Source organism: Macrotis lagotis, chromosome 5 (assembly GCF_037893015.1).
Source record: "Macrotis lagotis isolate mMagLag1 chromosome 5, bilby.v1.9.chrom.fasta, whole genome shotgun sequence".
Lineage (NCBI taxonomy): Eukaryota > Metazoa > Chordata > Mammalia > Peramelemorphia > Peramelidae > Macrotis > Macrotis lagotis.
The window spans coordinates 183522518-183543560 of record NC_133662.1 but is presented as its reverse complement, the minus strand read 5'-3'; the positions used below and the strand labels follow the sequence as shown (position 1 = coordinate 183543560).

The window sequence follows — 21043 nt, the reverse complement described above, 5'->3', positions numbered from 1 at the left end:
CCTCCAGAAAATCTTTCACAAAAGTCGTAAGTGATAAGCTGAGATGTTCATTTAATCCTTGTTGGCTTTGCACTGAGACTGCCACATATCGTTAACTCATTAAATATTTTGTAGATTACTAGTTTCTATCAAGCTAATTGCAATAAGCTTTGCAAAGCCTAGTAATGACAAGGTTCCAAAATCTTTCAAGAAACCTAGCTTTTATCTTATCATGCATTTTTATAAACAAAAATGAACACAGAACTTTGTCTCTTAATGACATTCTATTGAAAATAATGTGTTTTTAAAACTACCGTTGGGTAACATCTGTAAAGTTAAAAAAAAAGGCAATGTTAAAAAGCAGTTCAGTCTCTTAGCCACATGTCATTTTTAATCCAAATTTAATTTGATCTCTAAAAGGAACTTCAATCAAATTTAATGATTAACATTTTGATTTGCTATAGCCCCACTTAATTGTTAGTCTGACATTTGATACCTTATATCACAGAGGTGAATTTGGGTTCTCTCAAACCAGATCATTGCCTTGAGCATGAGTATTAAGCTTTCACTTCAAGAATAAATTTGATGACTGCCTGGCATTTCTATTTGCCTGTGACCAATTTAGAAAATTTCAAGAGTTTCATCAATAGAAGACTGGCTATTGAATTTTGACTGCAATACTTGTGAAGACCAACTAAGCTAAGAAGAATAGGTGCTTGGAGTGAACTTACACCAACGAAATCATGAATCCTTAAAGCATTAAGTCATTTAACAAGAAAACACTCATTTTTTAAAAAGACAAAAACATTCCCATCCTAACTGGTTGAGGGTAAGTTATAAATTTGTATAAGGACCTTACCACCTACTGATCATGTTACCTCAGTTGTAAAATGAGGAATTTGGGTTAGATGACCTTTTAGACCACTCCTAGCTCTTAGTGTTTTGTCATACTATTGTTTTATTCTACATATATACAACATCTTTGTCAGGGATTATTACTCTATTTTACCAATAGGGTATCTGAAGCTCCAAATGGCTGAGTAGGAAATTATGCACTTAGTGGCAAAATTTATGTCCTGGCTTTTGTTCTAGATATATCCTTAGAAACATATCATACTTTTGCAAAACTGGGGTACTAATTTTTTGAAGAATTTTGCCTGTATTCATTGCCTTTCCTATCTCTTCTTACTTATTTCTTAACACTTTGCAGTCTGGCTTTTAACATCACCCAAATGAAATTGTTTTCTCCAAAATTACCAAAGATATCTTGATTGTCATATTTGGTGGCCTTTACTTAATTTAAACTCCTATCAAACTCCCTGTAGCATTGGATTCTGTTACCCTTTCCCCCCAAATACTCTCTTGTCTTTGGATTTTTGCTATGTTTTTCTATCTCCCCATTTCTCTCCCTCTTTTTTATGATTTATTATATTTCCCCCACTTATTCCTTCTTTCTTTTCCCTTCATTCTGTCTATCTCTTTCATCCCTTTCTCTTTCCCTCTCTTTCTTACTATTTAGCCTTTCCTTTTTCAATCTTATTAGTCATCATCCTTGACATATCCCTTATCCCTGAACTTTTGTTCTAGGTCATCTTATCACTTTTTTTCCTTTCTTATTGGTGTGTCTCTCTCAAATTCTACTTTCCCACTACCAACATCCTAATAGATGTTTGAAATAAGATTGCAGTAGACACCCCAAAATTAAAAGTTTTAAAACAACTCAGAAACATATCAGAAATCACCTACCTTCCCTATTTTTGTTAAAGGCCCTCAGGATCCCAGATTTGCAGCCTCTATGGTATTCTTAACTACTTATTCTTACCCCACAAATCCAATCAGTTGCTGGATCTTGTCCTTTTTCTATATCCACATCTCTCACCTCCATTCCTACCAGAAAATAAGGTTAGCCCTCATTGTCTCTCTCCTAAACTATTGCAGTAGTCCACTAATTGTTCTGACTTAAGTCTCTCCAGTTCATCTTCTACTTAGAGACAGTATTCTAAAGTACAAGTCTTGATGCTGACTTTGATACTCGCCTATTCAATTAACTCCAATGGCATTCTTTTACCTCTAGGATAAAATATTAATGAACTCCTTTGAAATTTAAGGACCTTTGTAACTTTTTGTACCTTTTTTGTTTTAGAGATTATTATTAATTATTATTAATTATTCCACTTAATGCACACTATGTTAACAGCCAAAATTGGCCTGATTCTCATGCATTATAGTGCATCTCTCCTCTCCTTGTCTTTATATTATTTATCCTTAGGACTTTGAAGATATTTCTATCCCCAGTTTCCTTTAAAGTTCAGCTAATCCTCTAAACTTCCAATTATTTTCCCCAACATAACTGCCTTTAATTTTTATATATGTTGATTCCTTTGATTAAATGGAAGCTCCCATTGTACTTCTGTTGTATCCTCAGCACCCAGCATATATATGGTGTATAATCATTATTTCATAAGTGTTATCATCTTTTTCTTTAAATGATATAATTCCTTTCTGACTTAACATGTAGCTCTACAATTAGAGTAGATAAGCACTTGTAGGGCAACTAGATAGTGTAGTGAGGTTGAGCACCAACCTTGAAGTCAGGATAACCTGAGTTCAAATCCAGCTACTGACACTTCTGACACTGTGTGTCCTTGGGCAAGTCATTTAAACCTGATTGCCTCATATCCAGGGCCATCTACAGTTGTTCTGATTCATATCTTGGCCACTGGACCCAGATAACTCTGGAAGAGAAAGTGAGGCTGGTGACTTGGGAGAATGCTCCCTCACTCTATCCAGTTCATTTGTTTGTCATGGCATCACCTCCTTCATGTCATGGTGGTCTTTGAGAACAAAGGACAAATATCATCAGATTAACATTTGACTTTTCCCCCTAGAAAGAAAGCTCTCTTAAAAAATGAAACATAGCTGTGTGACCTTGGCCAAGTCACTCAACCACATTGCCTTGCTTTATAACAAAACAAAAAAACCCAAAAAAGTATCAAAAAAATGAAACATTGTTTTGACAAAAATAAAAATAGATTTAATGAAATACTTAGGATTGTAAAGTTTATTTTTGTACTGAATCTAATACATTTGCCTTTGTTTATACTTCCACGAATATTTTTGTTTTTGTTATCAATTTAGGTGATTCTACTTTCCTCCTTCAGTGCTGATATTTTCTCAATTCTTTTGTATAAATAGCAGTTTTATTTAATGGAATAATTAAGACTTATTAGATAATTTTCTGTCTTTTTTCACAACTCCTCAGGGAAGTTGATCTTTATACAGGCTATACCACACGGAATATTTTGTGTATGCCTATTGTGAGTCGAGGGAGTGTAATCGGTGTTGTACAGATGGTGAACAAAATAAGTGGAAGTGCCTTTTCCAAAACAGATGAAAACAACTTTAAAATGTTTGCAGTCTTTTGTGCTTTAGCCTTACACTGTGCTAATGTAAGTAACTTTTCTCAAAATATTTTCTTGAATTCAGTATTTATTGAAAAGCCTAATATAGAAATAAAGTTTTCAAATATTTGCCAATTGTATTACCAGTTGATTATTGATTCATTGTTTTATATAATTCATAATCGCATTAAGATTAGAAAATTTACTTCAATTGAACATATCTCTCTAACTTTATTCAGATATCCAGAAAAGAATGAAAAACTAAGAAAAAAGGGAAGTTTGCAAAAAGCCATAAATTATCTTCATGTACAGTTCAAGATAAAAAATCAATTTAAATATTGTCTAGATCATAATCTTAAGTTGTGTGAATAATATTTGAATAGACATGTCCAGAATTTAGTAACATATCATAATTAGCATTATAATGTCAAAGAATGAATTCTACTTGATGTTGCTATGGTGCCCTCTTGGGGAGAAATGTTTTACTGCTTCAACTTTGAGGAAAAATTTCTTATCCTAGGAAAGATTCAATATCATATCTTAATATCATATTTTAAAAAGACAAAAAAGATTAATGATTAAACTTAAATACTGTGGGTAAATTTTAGATAATAATATGTGTTATTATATTTTACCTAGGAAGTGAGATTGGAATAATTGAATGAATTTGAGTAAATTGAATTTTAGGAAGAAGTGTGTTAAGTGGATGAGGAAAAAACGAAGGTAAAGTAAGAGCAGATATTAGAGGCAAGTAGCAAAGGATCAGCTAGAACAGGTTGACAAAAATTGTTGAATATGATAAACTTTTCATGAAACATTCATTTCTCTTTTGAACATGCAGACAGCAGAGAATAGAATAGGAAGGATTAGAAGTGATGCAATTTTGATTTCATGATGTATAGGTATTCTTCCTGCTGAGGAGATCACAATTCATCTAGTTCTTGTCATCTTTTGTGATTCTTATCCAGATAACAACTGATCATAGTATCTGTTAATTGATTATTAATAGCCAATAGCTTTTACTTAGAATTTTCACCTTGACTACCAGAATGTTGCTCTTTTTCCTTAAGATTTTCACTTGAACAAATTTACTTTGAAGAAATGCAAGTTTTAGATTTTGTATATATGATACTAGCAGAGGAATTTTAAAAAAAAGACTGAAAAACTACTAACCTGTAATATATGAGATAATTGGCTTAACTAATTTAGGTAAAGAATTGAGTCAGTTTTTACTAGATAAAGTAGATCTTGTGACTTTGTTTAGATTCAGCTTCGGTTATTTTCCTACAATGAAGACATAAAGCTTTACTGCAATTTCTTGGCGGATCTCAAATTATGTAGACAGATATATCCTAACTGATGCATTATCTTGTCTTCAAAGACATTCCCATATAGAACACTTTCAGAGAAAGATTATACAACTCCATCAACAAGGTTTTTTTAGCTAAATCTTAATTGTATAAACTTACCTTTGCACAAATATTTAACCTTTCCAGCTTCATTAGACTCCTGTTTCTGAAGTAAGTGGGAGTCAATTCCTCCATCCCTCTTTGAGTAAATTTTATATACTTTAGTAAGACAATATGGAAGTACTGTTGTTATATACCTTATTATTTATATGTTAAAATATTGTTCTGTTTATCATTTGCTTTTTAACAATTCATTACTTAATCATAAGATTCATATTTTGTTTCATCATTTACACAAAGACCTCTTAAGTGATTAGTATGAAAGCTATTATAAGAGGTGTCAGTTTTAAGTAATCTTTTAACTTGTTAATACCTGCAAAATTCATTTTTTCTTGATTTGTTTAGTTAACATATACCCAGAGACACACTTTTATTCACTATATAAATATGAGATTTCAATAGAAGATTTTTGATTCATTTGCCTTTCTTTATAAATTGAAATGAAAAATAACAGAATAGGCAAAAAAAGGACTCAGCCTCACTTATGAGGCAAAACTTGTCAGTTTGCAAGGGAATTGGAGCTAGTGATTCAATAACATAGCTGACCTGTATTGGTTCTCATAAATCAAAAAGGTGGGAATTTTTCGTCATTTGAATATGCCTCCAAGGTAACATTAATGGGCAGGTTAGTCCTTTTATGTCTTTATCTTAATTCTTTTTGTCTCTCCCTAAATTCTTTTCCTTAAATGTCATGTTTGCATCAACTGATTTATGATATTTGACAGAAATGTGACATACTACTTTGCACTGTAAATTGAGATATATTCATCATCAGATATCTTTGCTTTGCTTTGCTTATCAACTATAAAGTTTGAAATAGCTTATTCTCATTTAAAAAACACATTATCAGGAGTAGGTGCTCCCAGGATCATTTTAGGAGAGTTTTGAGCTGAGACCAGCATCACTCATACTAATCTACTAATCCCATCAGAGCATGTGATAATTTCCTTTTTTATAAATATTCAACTTATCACAGACAATTATGCAGCTCCTCCTTAATCCTACTCTCAACAAGTCAAAAATTTATTTTAAAAAAGTTACAGCACATAGGAAGGGATAAGGAAAGAGAGGAGGGAGGGAGGGAGAGAGAGAGAGAGAGAGAGAGAGAGAGAGAGAGAGAGAGAGAGAGAGAGAGAGAAGAGAACAGCTAAGCTAAGCAGCATTGGCTGGACCACTGGCCAGAGAACTCTGTGGCTGTGAGTGGGAGTCCAACCCTTGTTTTTATATCTTGCCTCTCATCCAGAGGGCAAAGGGTGAACTTCCTTTCTCTTACTGGACCAGGAATTAGGTAGAAGGTAAAGCCTAAGGTGATCAGGATACAAATTTTACATTAAACAATGAATTAATGGTAATAGGGATCTCTACCCATCATTCAGTTATTCCTTTGCTCCGGTTTAATAATTACTTAAATGCATTAGTCTGGTAAAGAAAATTGCTCCAAGAGACTCGGTGAATGAACATGTGATCTGGACATTGGGACTCATAGAACTTAGCATGTTCAACCTATTGCAAAAGTAGTTGATTGTTAATGACCGTTCTTCTAGAGCTAGTGAATTTTTTTTCCTCCTTTCTGCTTCTTGAAAACACTGGTGTTTATTCTTTACTCCTTCTGTTTCTTTTCCAGAGAACTCTTTCAGATGATAAGTATAATTCATAGACAGTTCAGGGATAAATATGATTTGGGGTTGAATCATATTGAAGATTTCAATATTTAGGAACATTAAACTTTGAGGCTTTTGTTCTTCAGGGGCTCTTTACTGAGAGTCATGAAGGTAGGAAGCCTGGTACTTGACTTTAATCTTTTAAAAATGTTTCCATAAGTGTTATCTCTCTAAAGAATTTAGGACACAATACTGGTGAAGCAGTTGCTATGTCTTAAGTGGAACTTAAAACTTTGTACTGCATATTTTCCCTGAATAAACTCTATGAGGTTTTCATAGGTGATACATTAAGTTTAGTTCCCCAACACACATGATGAAGTAGCAATAAAAAATAAATTGATCATGTATATGTCACTTTCATCAATGTTTTCCCATGACTATTCTCAAATCAGGATGATTTGTTATTATTATTATTGTTCTTACTGTTGTTTCCTCCTTAGCTCTTATCTTTTATTTAATCTTTTGCCCTTTAAAAGTTTAACTTGTGTTTCCCTTAATGTTGTAATTCCTGACATCATGGACTATGACCTATTAACACCTTGTTCCTTTCTATAAATTTTAATATTTGGGGACATAATAAAACAGAATATAGTAAAATTTTAAACAGAATTGCAAGGTGATCTCTCTGAAGAGTTTCTGTAATATGATTACAAATGTTTTGTAGATGAGGATCAGAGCAATGCATTTATGGAACTGTGTTAATTTCTTCCTAAAATTGTTCTTCCAGATGTATCATAGAATTCGCCATTCAGAGTGCATTTATCGAGTAACCATGGAAAAGCTTTCCTATCACAGCATATGTACTGCAGAAGAATGGCAAAACCTCATGCATCTCACGGTCCCTGCAAGCCTCCACAAAGAAATTGAATTGTGAGCTTTTTTGGACTTATAAAATTCATTCTTTTTTTTAAAGTTTGAACCATCATCTAGCACATTCCCTTCATGTCATAGACAATTGTGAATTGAATTTGTTTGAAACTAATGTAGTAAATATGAACTGAGTTTACAATACAATGGTTATACATTGTGTATTACATATTTTTATGGCAGTGTATCCCACCCACTGATTATGAAAATTCTGACTAGCCTTAAAAAGGAAGCTATTTTCTTTTTTATTTTAATGAAAACATTGTCTAAAAAATTGAAGGGACTAAGAATGAACACTCAATCCTTGACTGAAAATGTTTTAAAATAAATTTTGTCATTCCCAATTTCATTTTAGTGTTAATGTTATAGTGTAGCCACTGGCTACTTGATTTCGGTTCTGCCTATGAGAAATCATTATTCAGATTCAGGAAAGCAAGGGTGGAACTAAAACAAAAATTTATTTAAAGAAGTTACAACACAAAGGAAGGGATAGTGGCGGGGGGGGGGGGAGAAAAGAACAGCTAAGCAGCATTGACTAGACCACAAGGCAGAGAACTCTGTGACCCCGAATGGAAATCCAACCAAGATTTTTATATCTTGCCTCTCATCCAGAGGGCAAACAGTAAACTCCCTTTTTCTTACTGGACCAGGAATTAGGTAGAGGGTAAAGCCCAAGATCAGGATACAAATTTTACATTAAACAATGAATTAATGGTAATGGGTATCTCTACCCAATTTGAGCAGATTACAAATTGTTTCTGTTACAATCATAATTCTCTATTTGTTGTCAGTTTACATCTGAAGAGTAGGTGGTAGCTATTTTACTTCTCCACCCAATTTCTTTCTGTTACATTCACAAATTCTCCCCTGCATTGATAGCACAAGAAAGTAAACAATATTTCTAATAGGGATAATTAATTCTTTGTATTTTATTTATTGCTCTAGTACTACTTAGAAGATACTTTGTTACTGAATATAATATTGCATCGCAGTAATTAAGTTGATCTTAAACATTAACAAGGTTTTTAAGGGAGCATATGAAACTTAATTTTCAAGAGGCTCTTAAAAAGAAGGGAGATTTGTCTGAGTAAATAAAACAGGCGACTTCAAGGTTGCTTCTAGCTATTCTATTTTATAATTATTTTAATCATTTCTTCTTTGACATTGTGCTTGTTTTAGTCACATGTACGCTAAGTGAATTTATCTCTTCTAATTTCAGATACCATTTTGATATCAGTCCTTTTGAAGAAATGTGGCCTGCCATTTTTGTTTACATGGTACATCAGTCCTGTGGGACAACCTGGTATGAATTTCCTACATATATTTTAAGAAATTTCGGGGCAGCTAGGTGGCGTAGTGGATAAAGCACCAGCCCTGGAGTCAGGAGTACCTGGGTTCAAATCCTGTCTCAGACACTTAATAATTACCTAGCTGTGTGGCCTTGGGCAAGCCACTTAACTCCATTGCCTAGCAAAAAACCTAAAAAAAAAATTGTCTGTTATTGTTCATCATATAATTTCCTTTAATGTCATGTAACTCTCCCTCTTTGATTTGCTATTATTTATAAATTTTGGGTATATTGATTGGTTCTTTTCCTTAATTATTGAAGAGGACCAAAACAACATTACTCCATATTATTTCCATATAACTGGTTGATCAGACCAATACAAGACTGAAATGCTCTATCACAGGTTGAGCCCAAATTGTCCATGTGAACACCTGGGATGGGATCTTTCTTGTACATTTAATATACATACATATCTATATATATCTATATATATCTATATCTATATCTATATATATATATATATATATATATATATATTGGACTTCCAAAAAATTAAACTTTTTTGGTTTTTTTCTCTCTTAAAAGGGCATTAAGATTCTAGGACAATCAGAATGGTTTTTCAGTTCTTCTGAGGCACTGTGCATGAAGGTTGGGGAGCTGCCATTAGGCTTTGTCTGAAGAGGACTTAAAAGATAACTATAGTTAAAACTTATAGTATTTCAGACATGACTGAGTCAGAAAGATGGCACTTAAGATACTCAATTTTTAATTTTCAAAAATGCTTACTCAGAGAGCAGCCTGTAAATTATTATCCTTTCTACTTGTCAGTAAAAAGTCACATCTTCAAGAAACTTTTGTGAAAAGCTGGGTTTATTACAAAAGAAAGGAACATGCATATTCCCAAACCAAAAGCCAGGACAAAGAATTCCCAATCTATACAGAAGTTTGCATTTATATAATAGCAGGACAAGGGAAGGAGGAGATACCAGGAAGGGGTGTGACATGGAAGGTACAGTAAAGGTAGGAAAGGGACAAAACCCTTCCCAAAGGGCAGGAGCAAAGTCATGACACATTTCCCTTGGGAGAAGAGAGGAGAGTTTGCTTACAGGGTTCCAGCTGTACAAGCCTAGTGCAGATTGTTCAATACTAGGCTAGATTCCCAAAGACACATATGGCAACTCAAAAAGATATGTTCAGGGGAGGTTAATAGTCTTTACCAACCACCAATTTAACTATGATAGCTCAATGTCTTTTAAAAATTGCTTTATTTTTCTCTCATCTTTGAGTCTTTCATACCCTAACTCTTCCAACTAACATGTATCCTAGGAATTTAGTCTTTAAACATGTGTGATTTGAGAACCAATCTATCAGATTATCAATTTATTTACCATATCTAACCCATCTCTGTAAAACTGATGAGTGTCAAGTGTTTGTACTGTTTGTCTGAACTTCCTAGTAAAAGTTACCCCGTTTAGTCATTTTTTGCCTGCATTTATTCAAAATGCCTTAGGGACATCTAGGTGCCATAGTGGATAGAATGCCAGGACTGAAGTCAGGAAGTCTTCCTGAATTCAAATTCAACTTCAGGCACTTTCTAACTATATGACCTGGGCAAGTCATTTAACACTGTTTACCTCAGTTCCCTCATCTGTAAAACAAGCTGGAGAAGGAAATGGCAGGCCACTCCAGCTTCTTTGCCAAGAACCCCAAATGGGGTCTCAAAGAATTGTATGTCACTGAAAACAGCAGGGCATCGAAATACTGGATGTCCCAAAAGTCTTAGTGAAACTATATTAAAGTTTAATCAGTGTTTTTGCTGCTTAGTTTCTTCATATGTGTTTGTGTGTGTGCATGTGTGTGTGTGTGTGTGTGTGTGTGTGTGAGAGAGAGAGAGAGAGAGAGAGAGAGAGAGAAACAGAGACAGAGACAGAGACAGAGACAGAGACAGAGATCTGACAGAGAGACAGAGTGAGGGAGAGGAGAGGGATCAGCCATTAAATTACTACCATGGAAGACCTTGCCAGACTTGCCAGACTCAAGTAGGTGCTACCAAGCTATTGAGAAACTCTGCATTTATCATTCTTGAACCAGACTAACTGAGCATGTATACTCAATAAAAAACATGTCACAGCAATTATTGAATGCTTATTGATAAGGAATAGTAGGAAGAGACTGCAGTCTGTCTTTCATCAAAGAGTTGTATGTATATATGTGTTCTGTATGTATGTTTAAAACCTCAGTTCTTTACAGCTTTTAGAATGAAGGACTTTCTGTACTTGGTCATTAAGCTATTCCTGTAATCCTATTTACTGTGGGATGGATGGAATGAAGAGAGAAGGGACACATAAACATACATGCATGTATGCATATATTAGTTGTTAAATTTTTATTAAGCACTGCTAAGGGCTGATTATCTAAAGTAAGACAGAAACACAAACTTAGACCCTGCCTTTTACATACTAGTGATGAGATAATATGATTCATGTGTGCTTAAAATAATGTTTAGTATTTTTCTTTTAATTATGTAGTTTTTAATTGACTTAAATTATTATAACAATTTCTTTTCATACAGCTTCGACTCTGAAATGCTATGTCGTTTTATTATGTCTGTTAAGAAAAACTATCGACGAGTTCCTTATCATAACTGGAAACATGCTGTTACTGTGGCACACTGCATGTATGCCATACTTCAGAATACTCAAGGGCTTTTTACAGACCTGGAGGTAGGTATGAACAGAAAACCTGTCCTTAAACCTAAAGAAAATGCTATTCTATGAAGCCAAATAACTAACTACTTTGATACTCTGGACTTAAAGCTCAACAGCTAAACCTTATCAGTGCCCTATTTATTGAGCTACAATATAATCTTTACCAATTGGATCTTTACCAAACAGATCTTCTGTAGTTTTTTTTTCAACTCGAGTTTAGGTATTTAGCATTTTCTTTTTTGTGCACAAAATAAAGGTATAAAGATTACACTTAAAATGATTTCCAAAATATATTTGCAAACTTAGCACCAAATTCTGTACACACTCTCTCTGCAATCTCTCCCCTCCTTTCTGTTTCTATTCTCCGTCTAGTGCAGGCCCTCATTGCCCCCAACCTTGTCTAACATGATGCCCTTATAATATCTTCTTGGCTGTACATCTCCCCTTAGCAATGCATCCTTCATACCCATAAGAGAATTGTCTCCTACAGACATAGAACTGATCATATCACTTCTCTGCTTCAAGTCTTCCAGAACTATGTAGTACCTATCAAAGATAATTCTGTTTTTTCCTGACACTCAAAGGCTTCAAACCTTGAGTCACTTTTATTATCTTAGCTTTTTTCTCATTCACCTACATGTACCCTTTGTTTATTGTTACTTGATCCTTTCACTGACCTATAGTCAGTTCTCATTCAGAGTAAAGAAGAATGAGAAAACAGTGATGATTTTATTTAAAAATTCTAATGACTGTGACTTGCTCCAAAGTCACTTCCCTTACTGATACTTTGTTGCTGTTCTTTCACCTTTTTCCTTCACTGTCACCACTGGCTATAAATGAAGAAAAAAAGGCTTCAATCATTCAATAATCAATCAATAAACATTTAGTAAGTGCCTACTATGTGCCAGACACTATACTAAGTGCTGGGGGATTAACAAGTTTCTAAGGGAGGACAAGAGGGAGTTGATGACAAGAATGAAAATGGTTAATGTAACTCAAGGCAAGGTAATGAGTCATCACAGCCCATTTCCTTCCTTTGAACATCTCTGCTGCATTTCCTTAGCGAAAAGGACTTCTGATTGCATGCCTATGTCATGACCTGGACCACAGAGGATTCAGTAATAGCTACCTTCAGAAGTTTGACCACCCTCTGGCAGCTCTGTACTCCACCTCAACCATGGAGCAGCACCACTTTTCACAGACAGTATCCCTCCTACAGGTAAGGGGACTAAATATGCTATCTCCACCCAACACTTTTTGTGTGCACACCAGACAAGTACACTCATCATTGCCTTCCAGTTGTTTTCTGAAGTATGATAGGTTTTGTAAGTGAATTGGAATTTTTAAGGGAGAGAAAAATAGTGGCATGTGACAAAGATCACCAGCTAAGGTCTAATACTTCTTTATTTATTTAGCCATCATTATATTTCCTGTAGAATTTGTGCTTAAATTTTTATTATATTTACTATCTTTGAGTTGTTCTAGGTGATAAGAAATCTAATCAGAAGAATGTGCTCCTCTTTGCACGTTTGATTTAGCCTTAAGAGCAAGTACAAAATCCAATGTAATATTGATGGCTTTGATGTTTTAATTTAAACACAATTTCACATGCTTTTGGACCACAATGTAGAAATAGAATTTTTGTATCCTAAAGAAACCTCAGGAAATTGTGCAAACCTCAAAGAGATTAAGGGGCCATAGAAATATTTTTCTTTCTTTTTTCCCTAAATGTGTTTTGTAAAATGATTTAACAAGGTTCAGTCACTTGGACGAAGATTGTACTAGCTGTCATGTTCTCATGTGATATGCTTGTTTTATTCTCACTTTAAATTATTTTATTTTATCTATATCAGTAAAATTGTGTATTGAGTAATATGGAACATAAAACTTCCAAAGTTGGATGTGGTTTATTTTTTATTTAAGTAAAGTGATTGTAGGCTTCTGATTAATGACATGAATGATCATCTTTAAATATAAACATCAATGGGATTAAAGTTAGAAAAGACTATAGAATTCTTCTAGGCCAACCATGTGCAAATAAAGAAATTAAGGCCCAAAGAGATTTAAATTTTAAATGATTCATCCAGTGTTATAGAGATAGCATATGGATAAACTCAGATTTTGAACCTGGTGCTTTTTCCACTAGGCTATACCACCTGTCATAAAATGATGCCAGCCATGTGTTTAGGAGCAGTTAGATGGCACCAGTGGATAGAGCACCAAGCCTAGAGTCAGGAAAACTCAACTTTCTGAGTTCAAATCTATCCTCAGAAGCTTACTAGCTATGTGATCAACTCACTTAATCCTATTTACCTGTTTCCTTATCTGTAAAATGAACTGGAGAAGGAAATGGCAATTAATTCCAATATCCTTGCAAAAGGGTTTTATGAATAGTCAGATATAACCTAACAGCAAAAAAGACATATGCTGTCTCTTCCTTGAGTTCCACAGTAGGTTGAAGACTTTTTGGCCTTTTCCTTCCAATAATCTTTTGACTACTGGTGTAAATGCTGACTGTCTTAGAATATTAGAGTAAAGCATTGACTGTGTGTAGAAAGTTTTATCTCAAAATTGATGTTAAACTCTGGCAGTAACTCAACCCATATGCAAAATTGTCATGAGAAGTTCTTGTATTCTTGTTGTTGTACCTCTCCAGTTTTTGAGGTTCCCTCAAAATGGGTAGAACTGGACAAAGGAACTGACCTTCCTCAATAGTATCTTCTCTTTTAGATCTTTGTTGACCTCTTCCTTCCATTTGAGGAGCAAAAATTCTCCTTTTTCACAAGCCCCTCCTTGGACTGGTTCCAAGGATAATAATGATTCAATGTTTCACCTCTCCTGTATAACATAATTATATTTTTAAGAGAATTTAATTCAAAGGGATTCTAGATGTGGTCATTTCAAGCTCAAGAAAGTGCTTATAGGGAGATATGTTTAGATTGGGAGACCTTTGATTTCTTCTAAAAACCTACCATAAGATACCACCTCCTCTTCTACTTAGATCTTTTCTCACCTGTAACAGTGAAGCTATTTTTCTGATCCCAGGGTATGTTTATTTATGTTGTAGAATTGAATTGTTAAGACTACAGGATAATGGAAGGGAGCCATCAATATATTCTATTATACCAAAAATGAATCAGGATAGCAGTTCCCTTGCACAGAGAAATTGTAAGGATCAAAAGTTCTTAGCACAGTTTCTGGCATATAATTGAGGCTATAGAAATGTTTATTCCCTCTTTCATATAGTAATGTTTACTGATATATACTATATCTAGTATAATATTTAATGTGTTGATATACCCATTAAAGTAAAAGAAAACCACAATTACAAACGAAGATCTTAGAAAGTAAAGAATATATATTCAACATTGAATATCATAGTAAACCATTAGTTCAAAATATTTACTTAATATCCTGGTTAGTACTGTGAGAGAGATTTTTTTTTTTTATTTTTGCTAGGCAATGGTGTTAAGTGGCTTGCCCAAGGCCACACAGCTAGGTAATTATTAAGTGTCTGAGGCCAAATTTGAACTCAGGTACTCCTGACTCCAGGGCTGGTGCTCTATCTACTATGCCACCTAGCCGCCCCCTGTGGGAGAGATTTAATAAAGATCTAGAAACCCTGATTTCTGATCTCAAGAAGCTTAGGCCTTAGTTAAGATAATGAAATTGATATTTGATGAATTAGATGTAAAAGTGTTAAATGATGATGAGGCAGTCCCACAAGGACAGTAAGTGTATAACCTCAGAAAAAAATCAGAGGGTTCAAGATTTCAAGTTAGGCTTATGTGAGATAGTAGGGCTTAACCTGGACCTTGAAGCTTTTGAAAAGATGGAGGGGAGGAGGATATTTCATATTAAAAAAGGCCTTGATGGATTAATGGACCCATCTACTCTCAATCAAGAATTCCTATTATCCTATTTTTTATTTTTTCCCTTATTTCTACTTGCATGGCTAACTCTATAATTGCACCCTGTTATATTGTATAGGGACTAATGGAAGGTAATGAGCGAGATTATTAGAAAAATAATTTTGGTTCATATTATAGCAAATAAATAACTGAATGTTTTCCCAGCAAATCTGAAATATGCTGTTGTTTCAACCTCCTTCCCCTAAATAAGTAGGGACACTAATTTCTATGGACATTTCCCTTAAAAGTTGAGATTCATTTTTGCAAGTAAGTAACTTGCCAGTCACATGGCTAAGCAAGTATTAAGTGTCTGAGACTGGATTTGAACTCAAGTCCTCCTGTCTCCAGGACTGGTGCTCTATTCACTATATGACCTGGTTGACCCAAGAGATCCATTTTTCTTCACCTAAATCCAACCTATATATTTTTGATTATAAATATTATGTGTCAGTTTTGTGAAAGCATTTTAAGAGCTAGTTTCTTTAGTTTTGCTTTTATTGCTATATGTAGTACCTTAATCCTTTACTTTTCTCAGTATTGTGAATCTCAATTTTTTAATAAAAAATAAGTTATTTGAATTATTTTTTTCAGTTTAACATTTAATTTTTTCATTTTCCCCACTAAAGTTCACCAAAATCTTTTCTTTGATCCATATTCATAATTTTTAGGATTTCATGTCTTGTATAAAGTAGGTTACTGTATATATTATTTTAACTCTTATTGTTCTAGTCAGACTGACCTGTTAGTCTGAACCAGTCAGAATTTGCTCCAGTATATTTATGAATTAGAAAAGAAAACCGAATTCCTATTGTTCATTCAAGTTTGGTGGAAGCCACACTAACGGTGCCATAATATAAATAGATAGTCCGTAGTACATAGAAAACCAAAGAAAGTAGCCCTGGGACACTTGTTCACATATGCTGTGCTTAGAAGAGCAGACAAGGTCATTGGAGCAGTGATTTCAGATCTTTTCCCCTTTGACATTTTTATTATAGTAGGTACATATTTTTCCCATGTGAGATCTGACTGATAAAGTTTATATGGAGCATTATAATCCAGACATTCCAGAAATGATTGATAAGTTTTCTTATGCCTATGTACTTTTGTTGTTTTATTCATGCCAAGTAACTAACAAACCCTGAGTCTATAGACATTAAGATAACCCAACTGATCTTTCAAAAATATCTTGAAATCTTGGTTAGGGTGTCTGATTTGTGTTCCATCAAAATAAATAGCAATCAGGTCCTGTAGAACTATTTGCATTGAGGATGCATTAATAATGAGTTGCACTGATTGATAAAGATAATTCAGCTTTCTAAGAAATGCTATAGAAAAAAGGGCTCTTTTGAATTATTCATCTCTTTGTCAAATAAAAAAAGGTGACAATGGATTAAATAAACCAATTTCTCCTCATTTTTGAGAAGAAGCTTACCTGTGCTAATGGATAAGCATGACTGAAATTTCCACAGGTTCATGACATACTAAAAATCATCCCCTAATTCAAGTATAATATGAATAATTTTTAAGTTGTACTGTTATTGAAATATTATATAGCAGGCCAAAGTATGTTAACTCTTCGAACTACTTTGGAAGTTTGATTAATTTTTTTTAATTTTATTGAATTACTTAATATGTCCAAGTAGAAGAATTGAATTCTGATTACCTGTTTTAAGTCTTGTAAATATTATTCGATGTTAACTTTGTGCAAGTTGGGCAAAAATCCACATTATACCCAATTTGTAGGGTATGTAGGTTATATGGAAATACTCAACTATTTTAGATGTTTTCATTGATACCAGATGCCTTTATATAACTATCACATTTCAACGTGCGCTCTCATTTGCCAGATAATAGATTTGAAAGCAAATGCAACTTATGCTACGTAATAATAGGAATGAGCTGGGTAATTTATCATAGTTTATTTCCAAAGGGCTTAAAGGGCCTGGATATAGATTTTTAGCAAAAATACCCTAATATTTGTTATGCCCTTCTTGCCTCTTCTGCTAGATAAATGGAAAGAGACAAAGATAGTACATAAAGCCAGTAAGAATATGAAAACTGAAGGGGAGTTCAGAGTTCATCTAATTCACTCCCCTCATGTTATAGATGAGAATACTAGGAAGTTATCAGAAATCCTAGGTTATGACTAGCTCACTCTAGTGGCAGAGGAAGGACTAGCTCACAGGACTGCTGAAATTCAATCCAGTGCTCTTTGCACCACAACACTGTGAATGGGAAAATAGAAGTAGGCTGTGGATACCACTGACTGCCCTGTATTCTTTCTCAAGCACAGTTTTAGTAGACAAGTAGAAGCAAAACTTTTTTCTTCCATAATTCCAATTTGCATATTCAAAAATCAGGAAAAATAATTGAGAGCAATTTTATTTTAGAATGTATATTGCCCTTTCAAATAAGTACAGTAAAGCATTGAATAATGCTTGGGAGATATTTTGGAAAATGCATTTTCTATTTGGATATTATCAAGGAAACACATTTTGTTTCAACACAGGAGGTTGAAAGAATTCTTTCAAAATATATGCCTACTTTTTGTCTGGGAACAGAAGATAATATATTCTTTCTTTGCTGGCTGAGGATATTTTAATGCATCGGCATCATCATTATGCTATTCTATAAATAAACTATAAAATTTAGAAGGTAGCAAGTACAGGAAATTGAATTAAATCTTTGTTGTTCCTAAAACACAACTTGAAAGTAGTATATTTATTTTTTTAAATGTAAAATCCCTGGTGAACATGTTCTTACCATTTGTATTTGCTGCTTTCTGCTCAAAGGTGAATATAGGTTGGGAGAGGTGGCAAAATGGATTTGGGTGGTGGGTTTTTTTTCAATTAATTTTAATCAAGTATTTACCAAGCATCTTGTTAGACAAACCTTTAGAAGGTGTTTATTTTAACTTAAGGTATTTGAAAGATAAAGGACAAATAATGTTTGCCTTAATAATAACACATATTTATATAGCATTTTACAGTTTACAGAGAGTTCACAACACAACTCTGTGAAATACATCTTTTGAGCATTGTCCTCATTTTACAGAGGAGAAAACTGAGACTCAGAATATACCATATTTCCCCATGTGTAAGATGCACCTTAAGTTTGGGGCTGGAAATTTGAAAAAAAAATGCATTTCATAAAGTTATTGATCTTGAGTTCATACAACTCATCACTATCAAAACTCTCATCCATTAGCTCATCCTCATCCATGTTTAATAATGAAACACTATCTTAGAAGAGGCTTTAACCACTCTCCTGCCTGTGCTCTGGTCTGTGGTTGACCACAAGCTCTCCCTGGGCAAGTCTGGTGTGTGGATGCATGTTCAGTCCATTGTATTTCATAAACCTGAAGCACCAGTTGTGTTTCCTTGGAAATCAGTCGTTTCTTTTTCATCAGCAATTCTTCTGGCCTCCTGCTGAATCATCTTTGCGGACACAGGAATTCCGATGGCCCTTTGCTCTCCAATCCATCTCTTCAATTCCCTCTCTAACTCAGGCCACCTGGCTGACTTGCCTCTCATGACCTTCTTCTGCCAGGTGTTTTCGGTAGGGTTTCTTCTTCCTTTAGCCAGTCTTGGATTGTTTTCTCAGTTGGAGGAGGACCAAACTTACATTCAGCAGCACAATTTCCATTCATTTTTGCAAACTGGGTCACTTTGAACTTGAATGCAGCACTATATAAAAGTCTGCCCATTTCTGGGCAGAATGTGGCAAAACATCACCTAATATAATGGTAACAAATGCAAGACAATGAGCTCAAAGACAACAAGTGCCAAAAAGCAGGAAATGCAAGTAAAAAAATCTACAACCACTGTATAAGACCTCAGTTTTTAGACCCCACATTTTTCAAAAAAAGGTGTGTCATAAGACACACCTTTGAGGAGATACAGTAAGCAATGATCATGTAGCATTTCATTGTCAGAGTCAGCATTTAAACCTTGATCCCACCTTGAGCTCAAAGTTCATTAGTCACTATAGAATGGTTTCTGCACAGTCTTATGAGTCTTTCAGAAATAAACACAGAATAGTGGTTTGTTAATTCCTGCCAAAATATAAATTTTACCTTAGAATCAGTTTAAATAATTCACACTCATATTTTAGCTTCAAGTTCATGGCATATATTGAAGGAAGAGGAGATGGTTAGATTTGAATAAAGAGACATGTTAGCTTCAAGAATTTGAATAGAGGTCAGAGAGAAGTAAAGAGAGTAGGGATAATGGGGCACAAGCTACCTGACAAAGCCACTCAAAACCAGGACATGCTGCAGGAGGGATCCATGCCTTACTCCAGTTATTAAGGCAAGGGTTGAATGATGATTAGGAAATATTGTTGAAAGAATTTTGTTCAGGTTGGGTTACCTTGGAGCTTCTTTCAAAATCCTACCTCCCTTGATTCTTTACATGATGGTCATTGATTTATAGTTGCTTCAAATTTGGATAGCATCTTAAATGTTATCATTTCTCAAAAGTAAACTTGAACTTTGCAAATATAATCACCAAGAGCACCATCATAGCTTTCACATACATCATTGTGGGACTATAGCTTCATAAATACAGAACTAGGGGAAACATCACCTTTGACCCTTTCAGATGAGGAAACTGAGACTTAGGGAGACTCAGTGACTTGTTTAAATTTACCCTGGAAGTAGGCTTTGAGATAGCATTTGAACACAGGCTATTTGATTCCAGAGTCAGGATTCAAAAGCCCCCCTTTACCATCTCTCCTCTTTTTATTCATGTACAACTTGTCCTGCTCTCATAGGATGCTTTGCTTCCTCACTAGAATACTGTATAATCCTGGCCAACACATTCTTCTTTAATTCCCCGTACTGTGCAGTTTCTCTATTTTTTATACCTGAACTCCTAGTCAACATCACTACTAAAAGTCACCAAAAAGAACTAATACTATTGAAAATACTCTTTCAGAAGATCTTTGAGGATCATTTTATTAGAAAATCTAGTGGTATTTTTCAGTTCTCATCTTCCAGTATTTGATAGTGATGACAGTTTCCTCTTAATGCATTCTATTTTCCCTTGAATTTAAAGAAACTATAGTATTCAAGTTCTTTACTTTTTCTGAGTGTTTATTCTTTGTCTCTTTCACTGACTCATCCTCATCTTCTCATCTTTATATGTTGACTGTTCCCTATGGTTCTGTCCTTGTTAACAAGATGTCTCTTCCTTGGCACAATCAATCACAGAATCACAGAAGGAACCTTGAGGCCACTGAATCAAACCTGTACCTGAACAAGAGTCCCCTCTCAATCAATGATTATTCAGCTTCCATTTGAAGACCTAAAATGGGAACTCTGAGCATAGCCCATTTAACTTTTGGAAAATACCAAATGTAAATTTGCTTTCTGCAACTTCAACCTATTTTTAGTTGAAAGCTTCTGCTGCCATTTTCTTGTTCCAAACAGAAATCAAATCAAATCCTCTTCAACTTGAAAAACCTTCAATATTTAAAGAGAAAACTCTTTTCTCTTTTTCACCCTAACCATCTTATAGCATAATTACCCATATTATAGCAATTCTGAAGAGAACTGACACAGTTATAGTGGAGGTTTTTTTTCAATTAATTGTGATCAAGTACCTACCAAGCATCTTGTTATACAAATAGTATCGTGGGGAGATTGTAAAAGAAATAAATGCGGGGCAGCTAGGTGGCGCAGTAGATAGAGCACTAGTCCTAGAGTCACTGAGTACCTGATTTCCAATCCAGCCTCAGACACTTAATAATTACTTAGC

General features: G+C 34.3%; 1 protein-coding gene across 6 annotated transcripts in view; it reads left to right on the top strand.

Moving 5' to 3' along the window:
• PDE10A (phosphodiesterase 10A) overlaps positions 1 to 21043 on the top strand; it is a 394590-nt gene that overhangs the window by 317214 nt on the left and 56333 nt on the right. For all 6 annotated transcript variants that reach the window (XR_012468598.1, XM_074188006.1, XM_074188008.1 and 3 more), the window contains 5 exons: positions 3242 to 3428; positions 7238 to 7380; positions 8597 to 8680; positions 11238 to 11388; positions 12437 to 12592. Coding sequence is in view for 5 of the 6 variants with exons in the window: in XM_074188006.1 (XP_074044107.1) it covers positions 3242 to 3428; positions 7238 to 7380; positions 8597 to 8680; positions 11238 to 11388; positions 12437 to 12592 (721 nt within the window). In the remaining variant the exon portion in view is untranslated. The remainder of the gene's footprint in view (positions 1 to 3241; positions 3429 to 7237; positions 7381 to 8596; positions 8681 to 11237; positions 11389 to 12436; positions 12593 to 21043) is intronic.